This window comes from Eptatretus burgeri, chromosome 3, assembly GCF_056783735.1.
Source record: "Eptatretus burgeri isolate ZD-2024b chromosome 3, Ebu_testis_v1, whole genome shotgun sequence".
Taxonomy (NCBI): domain Eukaryota; kingdom Metazoa; phylum Chordata; class Myxini; order Myxiniformes; family Myxinidae; genus Eptatretus; species Eptatretus burgeri.
In genome coordinates this window covers 82,752,524-82,771,010 of record NC_140963.1, presented here as the reverse complement: position 1 = coordinate 82,771,010, position 18,487 = coordinate 82,752,524, and the positions used below count along the sequence as shown (strand labels likewise).

The window sequence follows — 18,487 nt, the reverse complement described above, 5'->3', positions numbered from 1 at the left end:
AGAGTTGGGGATGGGATAGAGTTTGGAGAGGGGAGGTTGAGGCTTTGGGAAGGGGGAGGGGCAGGGGTGAGGAGTTGTGGTGGTGGGGGAGGGGGAGTGGGTTTAAAGGCTTGGAATGGGGAGGGGATTGAAGCCTTATTGTTTGGAGGGGAGGGTCAGGACGCAGAGCTTGAGGACTTGGCTGGGAGGCGAAGCTTGAGGACTTGGGGTTGGGTGGTGGAGCTTGAGGACTCAAGGGGGTTGTGAGGCGGAGCTTGAGGACTCAAGGGGGGTTATGAGGCGGAGCTTGAGGACTCGGGGGTTGGAGGCGGAGCTTGAGGGATGGGGTAGAGAGGTGGAGCTTGATGACTCAGGGGGGTTGGGAGGCAGAGCTTGAAGACTTGGAGTGGGGGGTTGGGGCGGAACTTGAGGACTCAAGGGGGGTTGGGAGACAGAGGTTGAGGACTTTGGGGGGTTGTGAGGTGGAGCTTGAGGACTCGGGGGGTGGGAGGCGGAGTTTGAGGACTCGGGATGGGGGGTTGGGAGGTAGAGCTTGAGGAATCGGGGTGGGTGGAGGTGGAGCTTGAGGACTCGGGGGTGAGGCGGAGCTTGAGAACTCGGGGGGGTGGGGGGTGCACTGTCAGCTCCTGGGTCTCACCATCAGCCATGACACTTCTCGGGTAAATGAAATTTCAAAGTTGTCCTTCAGAGCAGATCGCCAACTGGGCATCCTGCGTCATATAAAATCTTTCCTTGGCACACCTGAACTCTTATCCACACACATGGCCTTCATCAGCAGCTTGATTGAATACTCTCTCCTCACCCCACAGCTTGAACCGTCTCCCCGACCTGTGGGCTGGTGACACTGGTTCACACCTTACTCAGCTTGACACCATGGAAAACAAGGCCTTCAAGATTATTGGATTCTCCCACGACGAAGCTGAGTCAATGGGTCTATCACTTTCTCATTGCAAACCTGTCGATAGTCTCTCTGTCATCTTCTGCAACCTCCTTTCTGGTCTTGCACCCTCTGCTTTCAGTGCTTTGCCCCACCCAGCATTACCCCCACCTCAAGGTTTCTGCAGGGCGCACCCCCCCCACCCTAAGGTTTCTGCAGGGTGCACGTGGTCCACCATCAACCCCCATCTGGTGAACCTTCCAAGAATGAGAATCACTGCTCACCTCCACTCATTCGTTCCTCTTTTTTTCCCCACCCGTGGAACCAACTTCCACATTATCTTCAATCTCATTCTTCCCTCCAAGTCTTCAAGACAGCTTTTTAACCACCATCACAGATCATGCCCCATCCAAAAACCATGATATTTTCTGCACCCGTTCACCCCCCACCCCACCCCCAAGCTCAAATTCTTCTTCCAAATTTTGCTTTTTCTTCATGAGAGTTTGCATCTGTATCCATCTTTACCACCCCACATGTCCTCCCATACGAATGAGGGCACGGGAGGAGTGCTCAGTTACCAAGCAGCTAGTTAGCGCTTGTCAAGCCAGCCATTCCTTGTCAATGGTTTCAAATGAAGTGCTTAAGCCACTTGGGGAGCACTCCACTACAAAGTTGGTAACTGAACAGACCCCTGGCTTGCGCAGTATACCCATGTGTGGGTTATACATGCCTGAAATTTTCCTCGATCACTTTTTTCCCCAGGTGTTGGGAAGGAATACTAAGGGGTGGATTATTTGCGGAAAATATGGTCATCACATCTTCTTTTCTTTTTAAACAGCAACATCCATGAGTAATCTGTTCTCCAAACTTCACAGATTGAACCACAATTCCTCAAACAATGACCAATAATTAGCATGATTCATCACAACAGAAATACGAGCTTAGAGCTTACGATGTACAACAATCAAACTGTATTACACACCAAATCATCATCACTGTGCAGCCTTGGGGCACCATACCTGTACAGGCAATCTAGGTAATCTGAACCTTTTGAGTACTCCTCCCAGTAGGCATGGTATGTCAGAAGCATCCTTTCCTCTGACTCGAGCACTCTCTGCAGGAAAGCAACAGTGTGTTTGTAAAATGCTCCAAACATACAAGAAATGCTAAAACCGCACCCACTGGACCAAACAAAGACTCCAACCAATGGCCCTCGGTAAAATCCTACTTTAACCACAATAAAAACACCAAAACCATGCGAAATCCATGCAATATCCAAAGAAATGGGGCAACAAAAGCGGCTGGTTTAAACGAAAACAGATTCCAAAGCACCAGCAACGAACTCCCTCCTATCTCCCAACCAAGCTCTCTTTTCCTAACTGATGGCAACTTCAACTGCCTCAATTCCAGATTCTTAAGCATTGGTTATCATACCACTGATGATGCAGTGTTGCAGGCAAGACTTTTTGTCACACTTGAGACCTTAACAACTCGTCGATTTCTTTTGTCAGGTCAGGCCAGGCCAGATCAGATCTGTGATTTGCTACGACCATGTAAACTTGTTTCACGGTCAGGATGTCGACGACAAAACGGTCTCCCCCACCAGGTTTCCTAATGAGAATGGTGGATGGATATGGATATGGATACCCAGAATTATGAAAAACAAAACCTGTCAAAGGATGGAGGAGCTCCTTGTGAGCCAACGGCCAACCATATCCAGCACCCAACTGTGGCTGTGGAAGCACTCCTGCAGTTGGGTTACCTTTTTCTTGGAGGACGGTGGCAGGATTTGCACACCAGCCACCATAAAACACTTCATTCCGCAAAACGCACAACAAATGCAAATAAAACTGATAACCCATTCCACGGAAGTACCCGTTGTGGAGCTGCCCTTTGCAGGGCAGTTCACCGGATGACAGATTGGGGAAAAGCCTTCGTGACCCCCATTCTTTGATGATAGGAGGAAAAGCACAGGGTAAACTTATTTGGTCGGGTTGCAGTGGTGTGTGTCGGGGTGGTGCTGAGGTGTCATTCACCAGACGTTAATCTACTCAGATTAACCTGAGATGGTCCTTTCAGGTGGATGCCTGGAATGTCCTCACTCCAAGAAAGGATGATCACCTATCTCTGCCATCATCTGAGCTCCAGCGTTTGAACAACAGTATTGCAGCACTCTCTGTGGTTCGGAGATCGGACAGTGGTGAGATTATGGCTGGTGGTTATACCTCCGACTGGTCTGGTTTCTCTGATGGTAAACATGCCCAAGAAATTGCTGTAGCTGTGTCCAGTAAGCTGACTCAAATGACCAATGACACCAGTCAACGAGCGTATTATGACACTGAGGATGCCTCACTTTTTTTTTGTATACCTTGTCGAGGTTCGTATGAGAGCAAACACACAACGCATAGAAAGGGGGGCATGAGACAAGAGAGGTGGGAGTGGGAAGGACAAAACAGTGGGGAACAGAGACATTAGGAGATCTGTGTAAGGGAGAGGGATGGGGTGGGGAACATGGGGTATACAAGATGGACATTACAGGGACTTTCAGGAAGGAAAGCAGGGAATTTGAAGGAGGTGGGTTTGGGGTGGATTAACGGGGGTAGAAAAGATCGAGGATTTGGATTGGGGACGATAAGAGGTGGTGGTGAACAGCTGTTTTGAAGGCCTGGAGGGAAGAATTGGATTGAACAGAGTGAGGGAGTTTATTCCAAAGGCGTGAAAAAAGAGGAATGAAAGAGTGAAGGTGAGCAGCGATTCGTGATTTTGGTAGTTTTACCAGAAGGGGGTTGTTGGTGGACCTTGAGCGCCCTGCGGAAATATGGTGGGGCCAAATCGCAGACAGAGCAGGGGGGACAAGACCGGAAAGGAGATGGTAGAAGACAGAAAGACCACCGACCTGCCTGCAGTGAGAGAGTGAGAGGCCCAAATTCTCAGCATCATCGCGGGAGATGCCAATGATCCGAAATGCCTTGGTTTCCACAGAGTGAAGCCAAGAAAGGTGGGAGGCAGGAGTACCAGCACAGAAGGGAGAGCAGTACTCCATCATCCACACAAATCTCACACTCTCACTATGTCTCTTCGAAAGGACCGTTTACAAAACCCCCCCATCCACTTTCTCAACAATCCTCCGGAAGAAGTCTTTTCTTTCAAGCTTCTGGGTCTCACTATCTGCCATGACCTTTCCTGGGAAAGTCACATTTCCAACCTTGCCTCAAAAGCCAGTCGCCGACTGGGAATCCTCCGTCGTGCAAAGTCCTTCCTCGGCCCTCTTGAGCTCCTGACTACTTACAAAGCTTTTGTCCGTAGCCTGATGGAGTACTGCTCTCCCCTCTGGGCTGGTGCTCCTGCCTCCCACCTTTCTCGACTTCACGCTGTCGAAACCAGGGCTTTTAAGATCATTGGCATCTCCCGCAATGAAGCTGAGTCTTTGGGCCTCTCACTCAATCACCGCAGGTTGGTCGGTGGTCTTTCTGTCTTCTACCGACTCCTCTCCAGCCTTGCCCCCCCTGCTCTCTCTGCGATTTGTCCCAACCTCATTTCCACAGGGCGCTCAAGGTCCGCCAACAACCCCTTTCTGGTAAAACTACCAAAATCACGAATCACTGCTCATCTTCACTCTTTCATTCCTCTTTTTTCCCGCCTTTGGAATAAACTTCCTCACTCTATTCTTTCCCATTCTTCCCTCCAGGCTTTCAAAACAGCTGTTCACCACCACCTCTTATCTTCCCCCATCCAAATCCTCGATCTTTTCTACCCCCGATAATCCACCCAAGCCCACTTCCTTCAATTCTCCTGCTTTCCTTCCTGAAAGTCCCTGTAATGTCCATCTTCTCCTCGCCATGTTCCCCGTCCCATCCCCATCCCTCTCCCTTCCACAGTTCACCTGTGTCTGTTCCCCAATGTTTTGTCCCTTCCACTCCCGCCCCTCTTGTCTCATGCCTCCTTGCTGTGAGTTGTGTGTTAGCTCTCATACGAGCCTCGACCAAGGTTAAAAAAAAAAAAAAAAAAAAAAAAAATCAGGCTGCGGACGAAAGTTTTGTATGTGGTCAGGAGATCAAGTGGGCCAAGGAAGGACTTTGCACGACGGAGGATTCCCAGTCAGCGACTGGCTTTGGAGGCCAGGTTGGAAATGTGGCTTTCCCAGGAAAGATCATGGCAGATCGTGAGACCCAGAAGCTTGAAAGAAAGGACTTCTTCCAGAGGATTGCTGAGAAAGTAGATGGGGGGCGGCGGGGGGTTCCAAATATTCCTTTCGAAGAGACATAGTGTGAGTGTGAGATTTGTCCGGATTGAAAGACATGTTCCACGTGTTGGATCAGTTTGTGATTTTACCCAGATCTGCAGTGAGCGAAGAAGCTGCTGCTTGCCGGTCTGAGGGATAACAGATGGCACGGCAGAGGGTGGAGTCATCAGCAGAGATAAAGAGGATTTTTCAGAGTCAGAGAGATCATTGATGAAAACTAGAAAAAGAACAGGGCCCAGAATGCTGCCTTGAGGAACTCAAGCTTGGACAGGAAGAGGGGATGAAAGAACTCCATTTAGGGCCACACTTTGACTGCGACAGGAGAGGAAGTCTGCGAGCCATGAGTGGAGATAGCCTTGTATACCATAGGAAGAGAGTTTGGTGAGCAGGGCAGGGTGCCAGACTGTGTCAAAAGCACGCGTAGATATCTCTTGGGATTCATGTCTGGCAGTGAGGATCTCCATCCATTGTTGGGAGAGCAGAAGCAGCATGTCCATGAGAGAGTGACCTGGTCTGAAACCAAATTGATGATGGGAAATCAGGCCATTGGAGAAGAGGAAGGATTTGATGTCTGAAGCGATGATGGATTCCATAACCTTGCTGATGATTGGGAGAAGGCTGATTGGTCTGTCATTGCAGGGATCTGTTTTTGCAACTTTTTATGCGGGGCAGTAATGTTTGCTTATTTCCAAGCAGATGGCAGATGACCTTGAGAAAATGAGAGGGTGAATAGAACAGACAGAGGGTGAGCAACAGCAGAGGAGTAGGTTTTTTGGACATGTGGGCTGATGCCGTCTGGACCGGTTGCAGTCCAGAAGGCACTCTTTCGGTGTCATTTCCCTGATCTCTGTGTATGCTACGACTGAGGCGAGTGATATCACTGTGAAAGAGGCATTCAATGCACACTTGACTTTGTAGTTGATTACTGCCCCGGGCAAGATACTCTTCGAGTCTTGGGGGATTTCAATGAATCGACTGGAACTGATAGAGATGGTTATGAGACATGTGTTGGTCCCCATTGGTCTTGAACTGTGAACAAGAATAGCACCAAGTTCCTTGACTTTGAAGGAAGTTGTGGACTGAGGGTGGCTGGTTCATGGTTGCAGCACCCACAGGCTCATCGCTGGATTTGGTATTCCAACGGTGGTGGTGTGGCAAAGGAGATTGACCCTGTGCTTGTTGATGGTCACTGGAGGACGATCCAGAACTGCAGGCTCTACCGGAGTTCTTAGTTCCTGAACACCGACCACAGACTTGTGGTAGCAACTCTGAAGTTGCAGATTAAATCCGGGAGAATGGTACCATCCCAGCCAAGGCTGGATGTTTGTAAGCTCAAGGATGAAAGGGTAGCTAAGGAGTTTGCGAACAGGCTGTGGGGATTGGGGGGGGGTCTGGGTGCTTTGGGGAATCCTGAAGAGTTGTGGAGTGCCTTTAAGACCACCATCCTTGATGTTGCCGGTGGATGACTTTGAACTCACCAGAGGGTGAAGAAGAATTTTGTCTCTCAAGGGACATTGGATACCATTGACCAGAGTCGCAGGGCCAGGCTTAATGGCAGAGCTGAGCTGTTTAGGGAGTTGAGGCGAAAAACTGTACATGTGCTGAGGGTGGACAAGGAGGCCTGCGTGCAAGGAATCTGAGAGTGGGTAGAGCATCACCTGTGGTCAAGTGATTCTCGTCCTACTTACAGGGAAATTCGCGCATTGCGTTCCTCCAAGCCCGTCCCTCGGTGTACTGTAGTTGGAGCGGAGGGTGGTGGGCTCTTGAAAGAGGAGTCCGAAGTGAAGGCCCACTGGGCCGGCTACTTTGAGCGGCTGTACTCGGCTGATCCACCAGCTGTTGAGTTGGATGTCAGGGTTGTTACTATCCCTATTGCTAACCCTCCAATCAACTGCGATCCACCTTCATTTGTGGAAACACATGCTGCGGTGAACCGTTTGAAAAGGAGTAAAGCTCCTGAGATCTGTGCATCCACGCTGAACTTCTCAAGGCTGGTGCAAATGCTGTACTCATGTCATTGCATGCAGTTCTGTGCACTGCCTGGACCACAGGCATCATCCTTCTTGTCCCTCTCTGGAAAGGGAAGGGTGATCGCCAGGACTGAAACAACAACTGAGGTGTGACTCTCCTCTCAGTGCCAGGCAAGGACTTTGCTCGAATAATTATTGATTGGGTTTTTGCTCCATCTGCTTGAACATCAGTGCCCAGAGCATTCAGACTTTCACCAATGAGGTCAACGATTGACCATATCCTTGCCCTTCGGGTGCTCACCAAATGCAGATAAGCGTTTCAGTAGGGGCTGCTTGCAGCCTATGTTGATCTCTGCAGAGCGTTTGATTCAGTGAATCAGGTTGCACTCTGGATGATTCTTGGTCTTAATGGGGTGCCACCAAAACTGATCAATCTGATGTCTGAACTATACTCTGGTACTGAGAATGCTGTGAAATGTGATACCATCTCTGACTGATTCCCAGTTGCTCCTGTAGTTTGGCAGGGGTGTGTACTGGCCCCCAAACTTTTCAGCACTTGTGTGGATTGGATTCTGGGGAAGATGTCGGAGAGATGAAGCTGAGGTGCATCATTTGGGAATATCAACATCTCTGACCTTGATTTCGCAGACGATGCAGTCATCTTTGAGAAGACTCTCGATATCCTTTTGGGGGCCCTTGAGGTGCTGAATGAGAACTCGGAGTCGTTGGGATTATGAGTTTCCTGGGTCAAAACTAAGATCGAGGCTTTCAATGACATCTTCGATGCTGCTATTATATCTTGTCTGTACCCATTTGTAGTGAGGATGTTGAGGTCATGGAGAGATTCACTTAGCTAGGCAGTGATATTCATGTCTCTGCTCTCTGTGAGCCAGAGGTCAACAGACATCTGGGTTGGGCCTGGGGAGTCATGGGGTGTGGCACTGTCGGTACCTGTGCAGGACGATGAAAGTCCGAGTCTTCCGGTCCTTGGTGTTTCCAAGTCTTGCTCTCCGGATGAGATGGAGACTTAACTTCTTCGGTACCAGGTCTCTTTGGAGAATCCTTGGCTGTTGTTGGTCAGACTTTGTGTCCAACGAGCGGTTGCTGAGAGAGATGAGATTTGTTACCTGTATCGTCTGTGAGCATCAGCTGCGGATGCATGGACATGTGGCTCATTTTTCTGATGCTGCTCCTGCTCACCATATTCTCTCAGTGAGGGAGCCTCATGTGTGGAGGAAGCCTACGGGCAAACCACGTACCTTGCGGTTGCAGCAGGTTGATCAGCATCTCAAGGAGATGGGGATGGGCCAGGCATCTGCCTGGGGGATGGCTAAATGGTGGCTCCTGGAATGCCTGCGGAAAGTGGACGCAGTGACGCATTGCTCTGGCACATATTCCCAGACCTGACCTGACCCAGTTTTCCAACGAATTAATCACTTAATGACTCCCATTACATGCTTGACTGAATCATGTCCAACAACCCTTCCAACATTTCTTGCTCTTTCTTATGGCCCAATGGCTCTTCAGATCATGTCTTCTTGCAAGTGTGTCTCTGTATCTCTGTCTGTCTGTCTGTCTGTCTGTCTGTCTGTCTGTCTGTCTGTCTGTCTGTCTGTCTGTCTGTCTGTCTGTCTGTCTGTCTGTCTGTCTGTCTGTCTGTCTGTCTGTCTGTCTCTCTCTCAACCACTAAGATGGCACCACAGCTGGCAGTATAATCCAGCAGATTGGTCTGGTCTGGAATCTGTCATCTCCATCTCTGGGCATAGAAAGTGCCTGCGACTCGCTTCACAAGACTGTACTATATCCGTTTGAAGCTTCACATTTTCAGCTATTCCACCCAACATCCTGCCACTGGTATAATGATTCATGTGGCAATTACTCCAAAGGCAATTACTCCAAAGCAATAGGCCTTTTCCTTCTAAAAAGACAGCCCTGGCAACTCTCTGTGAAGCTCGACATCATTTAGTTTTTTTTCCCTTCGACATACCAGAGCTCAACCTCAGGCCCACCTATGCTCTGAATCCATACATCTCTCACCTTCGACAAAAATGTTAGCGACAGTTGGTCAAATCTGCTTCCGGTACATGCACCTCTTCCATTCCTTCTCTCTTTTAAAACACTCATCTTGCTCAAGTTTATGAGATGACCATTGCAACTCAAATATACAAGGCAATACCAAATGCATTTGAATAAGGTCGATAACATAATGCATTGAAGTGACAGCTATCAGAGATAAAATCATGTTTTTGATGAACTGATAAACCTTTGTGATGTTGTTGCTGTGATGTTATCAGTCAGCCCTTAGTGACATGCATCATATTCAAGTTCCTTTAATGACAAGATAATGACAGCTCATCACGTGGCATATTATCACAATAATATAGGAAGAAGTGCAAGGTACCTTGTAGAGAACGTTTACGTGCTCTTCCAGAAAAGCTTTGGTTTCAGAGTATAGTCGATCTCCAAGGGGTTCAGGGTACGCGACACACAAGGCATAAACATCGCTGGACAGACAGCAGTCAAGGGCATATAATTTATCATTTTCTACATCATATCACATCAAGAATGCCAGAACGTAACCAAATGGAGCCAGAAAGTCAAACATAAAAACGCATCGGATTTGAAGCGAGCACATACACCATGGATTGGCTTACGGACTGGTTGGAAAATCCAGAAAGGAAGAAGAATAAAAAAGCTATAAAGTGAGGCAAAAATGGCAATCAAAGAAGGATGTGAAATTGCGTAAAACATCACTTCGACCCATTACATATGCAATTCCTCAATGAACACTTGAAAGTGAATTTGCTGTTCAGATCAAACTTGCTTTCACAAGTATTCAAATTGAACAGTTGAAAGAGTGTTTTACTTTGTGGTTACAACAAAGCCAATGCAAAGGCAGAGTTACGGTACCTATCCTACTTTGGGATGGTGGGACAGCCTAAAGCAGGGGTCAGCAACCTTTGGCTGGCTCTTTATATGATCCAATATCTGGCTCTTCTAAGATCCCAATGTGGATCACAGAGCCTCAAAGTTTATTCGTGCAGATGCACATATAAATATCAAATAAAGAGGCCTAAGACCTAATTCAAAATATTACAATGTTGGTTTAGAAAACATATTTACAATTGACCATGGGTTGTAATTTTGTGGTGCATATTCATTTAAATTTAGAATCACCTACCATCCTACCAGCTCATCTTATTGTTGTTGTTGTTGTTTATTGGCGTGGGCCTGTCCTGCACGAACAGGCCTGCGGCACAGAGACAGATGTTATCGTTGCTTGTATTCCTGAGTCTGTAATTTCATTGAGTTTTGATTGGTCAATATGTCTTTCAATCAGTCGAGCTGTGGAAGCAATTCGACAGTTTCGTCTTGGTTTTTTATTTAGTGAAAGTTTTCTGGAATTCCAAATCTTTCATGAAGAGTTGAGCATTACTTGAACAGAAAACGGCAATTGAAGTACAATATAAACTTTTAATTAATTTCTACTATTTCATAATTGCACTTCCACAACGTGTAGGTTAATTGTGTGTTTAAATTAAATGATTGGTTGTTTGTGCACCAACTGTTCAAGGTTTTGATTTTGTTTGGCTCTTCTGCACAAAAAGGTTGCTGATCCCTGGACTAAAGGTATGCACACTCGTCTCCAAGCTGTCGGGCCTGGGTTTGAATCTCGACTCAGGTATAAACTATCATCCTAGTGTTTTGCATGCATGGCGATTCGTCAGTGTGTGTCGTCATCCTTCTGATGGGAATTCAAGTGGGCATCCCGTCAGCCACCATTAGTTATTGTGAAAGATCCCACTGTGTCTTTCCAAAAGAGTAAGTGACTTATCACTGGTAGTTTGAACAAATTACGAATTTTGAATGTCCAATGTCCTAACTGACAGACAGCCGTGCATCAGCAGTGCAGCTGCACTCCCAGCAATGAAAAGAGACATGTAAAAATACATAATTTTGGAGTTAATCAGAATGACATTAAAAATAAGTGATGCAAATTTTGGAGAGAATGATGCAAACAGTGCGTAATTAAAGTTGTAATTGAATGACAAACAAAGCCAACAAAACAACCCCATGAATTTTTTTTTTTTAAATCCACCATTATCACATTCCTACACATGAGGATACGAGAAGCGGTCATTCCACGTGACCCTCTCGATGTGGCCCAGGGTGATGACACCGCGGATGGTGGTGAGCAACTTTCCCCACGTCTCGTTGAAATCCACCACGCGTGGGCGAAGGGACATGGTCTAGTAAGAAAGGGCAAACAGGCACATCAAAAGCACATGCTGCGATTGCAACGTTTAACCGAGTACCTTCAGTCAATTTGGATGGAGCTTTGCAATTCATATCAAATCCATTTCTAATTAGGCCAAAAACAGTAAAGCATTAAAACGTATGATAAGTGGGTCAGCATTATTTTAAAATGATTTTTAAAAGTAGTTCAGTCCTTGGGAGGGGGGGATTTTTCCCCCATTAAATATCTTACAGCTGTTGTAAGACATTGAAAGATGTTGTAATATACCTCATACCAACAGAGAGCTCGCAAGGTATCAAGAGGTAGGCGGACTCACTGCTAAACTGCCTAACCTAGGTTTGAATCTCGGTTCAGGTGTAAACTGTCATCCTGGGGTTTCACATGCAGAGTGAAGTCTCAATAAGCGTGTCAACTGGTGGATAGACGTTAAACTCAGTGTCCTATCTGCGAGCATTAGTTGATGGATGTTAAAGATAACACAGTGTTCTTCACGAAGAGTAGGCGAGCCATCGCTAGCACTCTGAACAAATTACCAATTCCTGTCTGGATGGTGGGTAGGTAGAAAGTGATTTTGTGTTCCTGGAGGTTCCTTCACACGAGATTACACTGCTTTCCATCTCGGTGAAGTTGCTCTTTGGGCAGCAGTTTCAGCACTATAAACAAATTGACCAGGTGGTTTGGATGTTTCACATGAACTTTAGATGTTTGAGTACAAAGGGCAGGCAATTCTGTCCAACACCAACAGAAGCAGAAATCAGACCTGCCAATAAACCTCCTTTTCAGCGTTTGCTTTCAATTTTGTCTCTTTTTGCACAAATTATTTCATAAAAATATTCCAAGGAAAAAAACTAGAGCAAAGTTGAGCATTGCAAATCACCAAGCTTCGCACCGAAATAAAAGTGTGCATGTAATTGCATATTGTGGTAATCGACCTTTTGACCCCACTGCAGGGTCCGCAGGTGGAGGCGCCCAAAATGATACTGCTCTCGCACCTCTTGCCATGTGGTGATCATAAGTACCGAGTTCGGCAAATTTCTGCACAACCGTTTAGGAAATAGTGTGACGCAGACAGACAGACACAGACGGAGCCGATTACAATAGCCCCCCGTTTATTATTATTATTTTTGTAAAGTGTGGAGATAAAAAGGTGTTGATTATGCAAAGTATTAAAAAAACAATTGGGGGGATATTGTAATCAGCAATGTCGGTGTCTTTCCGTCCGTTTGTCATGCTATCTCCTCCGACATGGTTGTGGTAGTCACCAGAAATGACCCAAAATACGTCATGATTTGGGGACTTTGGGTCACTCCTGGTGGACCGTTTTGTCATTTTGCAACTTTGCTTTAGGTGTGAAGCGTGGAGATTTGCGATGACGCGCCATCAACTTCGCGCTCGTTATCCCTGTGAATGCATTACCTGCAAACAAGTATACCTCAATTCTGGGTCTGCCCAGAAGTCCCTCGACTGCCGTTGGAGGGACGGGGATGGAAGCAAAATCTCCTTTTCCACGTGTACGTATATATTGCAATGCGATGGTGTTGTATAACAATTCGAGCTATTGTCACCAAGTGAAGCATCTGTGATTGAAGCACTTCATAAAGCGGAAGCAGCATCGACTCGACACAAAAAAAATGGAACAGCACGCTCGCTCGTATTTTGACGTCACATTGACAATATTGTTCAGTAAAAATGTCGTATCGTGACTGCTATCGCATTAGCAGTGCACGGCGAAGGCAAACGTGGCGAGGATGCCGATTAGAGGGATGTAGCTATCACACAAGCAATGTCGATTACTCAGGTGTGACATGCAGCCCTTGTTGAACAGACTACACATATAGTGGGGCAGATAGGCAAATCAATTGTGCAATTCAGGACTAAAGCATGAAAGTTCTAACATACCATAAGGTTTCTTTTCAGACGTGGAGCCATTCTGTGTTTGACCTTAAATGACCTTGAGAGGTCAATGACCTCGAACATCGAAGATAACTGTTTTTTACCATCCCATCCTTCATTATAAACATGTTGAACGATGTAAACAATGCATTTTTATTCCAATAAAGATGTGTATATATCCCACCGAATGTTTGTGGTTCATTTCAGGTACTTTGATGATCTAAATCATTTAATTTTCATTGGTCCAACACATTTCAATATGATATTTTCACGTAAAATCATCTTAGATGGCGCTAACACTATTTATGCTTCGTGTGTTTCAGATAGCCTGTCAGACTCATCCTGGAGGTTCTGCTAACAGCTATCCTTAGATTATAGAACTGTTTAACAACTGGTGGTGGCAAGCCTGAAGAAAATATATTCACAGGGTAGTGTAGGACGCTGCCACCATGTGAAAACGCCATGTCTTGATAGATCCAACTCAACCTTGCAGCACATCCAAGCAACCCAAGCCACCTTGCCCAACTTACTGGAAGCTTTGTATTCTTTGCCAAGCAGAAACACGGGAAGCCTTGCAGTGTCCAGCCAAATCCAGCAAGAAACCTGTGGGTAGCGGTTATGTGTCATTGGCAAAGGACCTCCTCCAGTTTCAGGACATTGGCCACATGCCGACTGAGCTGAATCTGGACAGATTGGACGATGGAGGTGGCGTAGAGGCCACGCTGATTGCACACAGTGCTTTGTGGCATAAAACCTGCCAGTTAAAGTACAACCAAACAAAGCTTCAGCGACTAGTACAGCGGAGTTCAAGTGGTGGTTTGACTGTTCACACACGGTCTGCTCACAGCCACGTGAAGCTCACAGAGCCTGTGTGTTTCTTCTGCAATGAGTCAGCTGGCTCTGAAGGCCTACATGAAGAGTCAACCAAACAGATAGACACGAATGTTCGGAAGTGTGCCTTAGAGCTGGAGGACACGGAGCTGCTGGCCAAACTTGCCCCCAGGGACATGATTGCCCTCACGCAAACGTATCACCGCAACTGCCTCCGCATTCTCTACAACAGAGCCAGACAAGCTGCCTCCAAGGATGAGCATGGGGATGAGGCTCATCTGCATGGCATCGCCTTTGCTGAGTTGGTGGCATTCATGGAGGACATGCATGGCGACGATTGTGCTCCTATTTTCAAGCTGGCAGACCTGGGTGACCTGTACAAGGTCCGACTGGAACAGCTGGGTGCCACAGTGGAGACTCGGATTCATACCACCAGATCGAAGATCCGACTCATGTCTGCCTTGCCTGACCTAAGAGCACATTCACAAGGGAGAGACACACTTCTGACGTTTGCAGAAGACATTGGAGATGCTCTCAGGAAGGCCTGTGACCATGACAGTGATGCCATGCATTTGGTACGAGCAGCACAGGTGGTGCGCAAAGAGATGTTCGACACCAAGTTCGCCTTTGATGGATCATTCCAGCCCGAATGTCAGAAAGCAGCGGTTCCACCAACACTCTTGGCTCTGGTGAACATGATTCAGGATGGGGCCAACATCAAACACCAGACCCAGCTGGTGGACACAGCCACCACAACTGCCGCCCTAACAGTGTCACAGCTGCTGGTCTTCAACAGTGTCAAACATGCACGGGCAGTGAAGTCATCAAGCACCTTGCGTCACAGCCGTGACCGTGAAACTCCACTTCCACTCTACATTGCACTGAAAGTCCATGCTGTCACACGCAAGAGGGGGCTCATTGACACACTCTTCCATCTCGGGATGTGTGTCTCATATGACCGCCTCCTACAAGTGTCATCCGACATCGGCAATGGAGTGTGCCAACGCTTCAGGATGGAAGATGTTGTGCAGAAAGGGAGCACAAAAGTGACCATACGCACGGTCGACACTGATGTCGTGGTATTGGCTGTGGCTGCATTCCTGAAGGTAAAGCCGGAAGAAATGTGGATAGCTCTTGGTGCTGGCGTCAGTTTCAGGTACATTGGTGTACACAAAGTGGTTGGCAAGCTGGATCCAAGAACCTGTGCCACTCTCCCAGTCTTCCATGCAATCACAGGATGAGACACTGTCGCTGCATTCGGCGGCAAGGGAAAGAAGACTGCCTGGGACACGTGGACGGCTCTTCCTGAAGTGACTGAGGCCTTTGAAGAGCTCTCACGGGTGCCAGGTGCTGTGAGCGAGCTGTCCATGTCACGAGTGGAGCGCTTCGTGGTGCTGATGTATGACAGAACCAGCGACACCATGGAGGTAAACGAAGCGAGGCAACAGCTCTTCACTCAGAAGTCCAGGACCCTGGGGAATATCCCACCCACACAGGCTGCTCTGAGGCAACACATCATGCGTGCCATCTACCAGGCCAACATCTGGAACCAGGCGTTAGTTCCTGACCCTGAGCTCGCAAGCCCTTCTGATTGGGGATGGATAAAGGATGCAACAGGATGGCAGCCACTCTGGACCACCCTTCCAGAAGCATCACAATCCTGCTACGAACTGATACACTGTGGGTGCAAGCAGGGGTGCACCGGGCACTGCAAGTGCAACAAGGCAGCCCTCATGTGCACTGCCCTGTGCTCATGTTCAGGAGACTGTTAGATCATCTCCAGAGGACAAACATGGACAAACATGGCCTGAACTATATTACTATCACCCTGTCCATCAGTATTCTTCAGATAATTGATACAGATGCATTTATGTTAAACTTGTTTAATCCAGCCTAAATAAACACCGGCTGAGGTCATTGTTTGCATATAAAATGTAACCTGTAGGATATATGTGGAGTCTAAGTAAGAAGTATGTGCAGCAACAGGTAAAATAGCTTTTAAAAAAAGTGGTGTATATTGAGGTTTTTCCTGCGATAATGCCAAAGATGAAGATTTTTCATCGTACAAGGTCAATAACCTCTCATAGGGCTCAGAAGTCAAATCTGAAAATAAACTTTATGGTATATACAAACACTGCTGAAAATTTCATGCTTTAGTCATAAAATGCACAATACATTCCATATATGAGGTTATCTGCCCCACTAATATGGGTGCAGAACGAGGTATAAACTGCCATTCCCGGGTTGAGAGCTGCTGCTGCTGCTGCTGCAAGTTGCAATGCAGTCTCATTTGTCATATTCTGCACCTACTCGGGTGTGAGGACATGAGGTACAGACAGGTACTCAAAAATGAATAAGGTTTAGCATTATTTATTCAAGTCAATCAGGAAACAGGAACCCAACGCAACATATTTTGGTGGGGAAAGGGGGTTTATGGGATTAATCCCTGCCATGCATCCAAACCCTTATCAGTAATCGATAACCATACCCTGTGATATCGCAGCACTCCCTGTTCTGGTTTCGAATCTTTACAAGAACAAAAACCACAACTTTTGAGCCTTTTGTGGACAGTCCCTAACAACCCCCTTCGGTTGTCCTCGAAACAATGTGACGCAGTCACAACCTTGTGACGTCACGACATCTTCAAAAAGAAGAGGAAAAAAACAAACAAACATCTCGCCCCGTTAATCACTTTTACTGCACTCGGGTATAAAGCGAGTAAATCATGCAAGCACCACGTCAAGGACAACAAGCGGTCCCAATCACCCTTTTATTCCATGGAGGTAAAAGTTCAAGATAAACAGCAAGTTCGGCCTCATTTACCCCCCACATTTTGGCCTAAAAGTGACATCTTTTTAACAATCGGTTTTGTACAGAATAATCGAAGATATAAAAATGACTTCGGTGCAAGGTTTGACATAACAGGTGGACATCTGTGCAGCTGAGGTGATGCTCAACCGCCTGGACTAGTGAGGCCTTGCTTGTTAAACAGCCCATAATGTCGCACTCATTGCTCCAGATTCGAATCGCCATTACATGAACATCCGAATTACCTTTGCCTTCCAGCGGGGGAGAAGACTGCTTGATGGGCAAGTAAGACTTGCACAGGAGTTAACAGGTCTGGATCCGCTTCCTTTCCCAAAGCCATACACTAGTCGGCCATGATTGGGCGCGCCAATATGAGTAACGACGGGGGGGGAGGGAAGCTCACGCTTGCGTTGTGGTTGAAATTCTAATCGCGCAATTACCAAACGTTTTCAGCACTTTCAATAAGTATAAAGTCGTTTTCATTAACCGTGTTCGTTGCTTTGGATTTAAATTTATAATTGCGAACACAGAGCGGAAATTTGCGAAAGTTCATACAGCTGTCTCCCCCCCCCCAATTCTTATGTAAAGTGGTTTCGCCCACGAGGGTTCTTCTTCTTTCAGCGAAACTTTTTGCTTCAGGAATTTGAAACCGGCCTTTGAATACGTACAACATATAAAGAAGCTTGGCTATTATTATATTTAATCTTTATTTTTTTGTTCGGTGGGATATAGATATTTGTGCAGGAAGGAAGGAAATAAAAATTTCACATCCTGTTATCTTAAACGTAAACCAACAACAACCACGTCAGTTAAATATTTCGTTGCCAAGCAGCAATTTTTAAACACTTTCTGGGGAACAAAAACAAACAATTTAAACGACAATTCAATTTTTTAACGAACAATAAGGTTTAAGAAATCCCCTCCCCCCCCCTCAGGTAGGGCGAATTTGGTACATTTGGACTTTTCCTTTAAACCTTGCCGACCTATTCCTGATTGGTCAAAACAGTGTCACGTGCTCCACTGACCGTGGGCGATCCCGATGAGAGAGTGTTGCGTGGGGGAGCTTGATGTCGGGCGGTTTTTTTTTCGAGGTTTGTTGAATGTTGAGACATTTTGTGGAGGAATCGAGATTTACCTTTCGGGTGCTTACCTTCTTCAGGTATATGAAGCGCAACCAACACACCTGGTGGGCGTTAATCCTACAAGGGTGAGTTATCGCCGGCATCCTGAACAAATATTACAAATTCCTTCCCAAATCACTTTCAGCCGGTCGAACGTCTTCTGGGCCGATCCCACAATGTGGGAACTACGTGAGTAGTCGTAATAATAATAATCATACATTTTATTTATATCGCACTTTTAAACTACAAACAAATCTCATAGTCGTGCTGAACAAGGGGGAAAAAATCAGTTCGTCAAGTAATAAATAAAAATAAATAAAGGTGAAAAGAATCAAAGTCGAGTAAAATTACATCAAATATATATATATATATATATATATATATATCAATGAAAAAAGTCAAATTTACACACATTGGAAGTGGTGGTGGTGGTACATAGTATTGGTGGCAGTAGTAGTAGTTCTGGTAGTGATAGCTAAGTATTAG

At 46.5% G+C, this 18,487-nt stretch overlaps 3 protein-coding genes across 5 annotated transcripts in view; 2 read left to right on the top strand and 1 right to left on the bottom strand.

The window, feature by feature from the left end:
* The window catches only part of CUL2 (cullin 2), a 79,108-nt gene extending 61,825 nt beyond the window's left edge, over positions 1–17,283 (bottom strand). For both annotated transcript variants that reach the window (XM_085874243.1, XM_085874244.1), the window contains exons 1-4: positions 17,126–17,283; positions 11,219–11,340; positions 9,492–9,594; positions 1,897–1,991 (exon numbers count right to left, since the gene is read on the bottom strand). In XM_085874243.1, the coding sequence (XP_085730369.1) occupies positions 1,897–1,991; positions 9,492–9,594; positions 11,219–11,337 (317 nt within the window). In that variant the 5' untranslated portion in view covers positions 11,338–11,340; positions 17,126–17,283. The remainder of the gene's footprint in view (positions 1–1,896; positions 1,992–9,491; positions 9,595–11,218; positions 11,341–17,125) is intronic.
* LOC147030321 (uncharacterized) lies at positions 13,557–15,313 on the top strand. The gene has a single exon (XM_085872179.1). It carries the CDS (start codon positions 13,907–13,909, stop codon positions 15,311–15,313), a length of 1,407 nt encoding a protein of 468 aa, XP_085728305.1. The 5' UTR covers positions 13,557–13,906.
* A 634-nt stretch (positions 17,284–17,917) lies between the features above and the next one.
* Positions 17,918–18,487, top strand: part of LOC147030318 (cyclic AMP-responsive element-binding protein 1-like) — an 80,668-nt gene continuing 80,098 nt past the window's right edge. The window contains exon 1 of one of the 2 annotated variants that reach the window (XM_085874241.1): positions 17,918–18,087. The gene's annotated coding sequence lies outside the window, so the exon portion shown is untranslated. The remainder of the gene's footprint in view (positions 18,088–18,487) is intronic. The other variant, XM_085874242.1, reaches the window with a different exon arrangement.

What these genes read in the sequence shown, in the direction of transcription:
- LOC147030321 (XM_085872179.1), top strand. Translation starts at nt 13,907, where the DNA reads ATGCCGACTGAGCTGAATCTGGACAGATTGGACGATGGAGGTGGCGTA.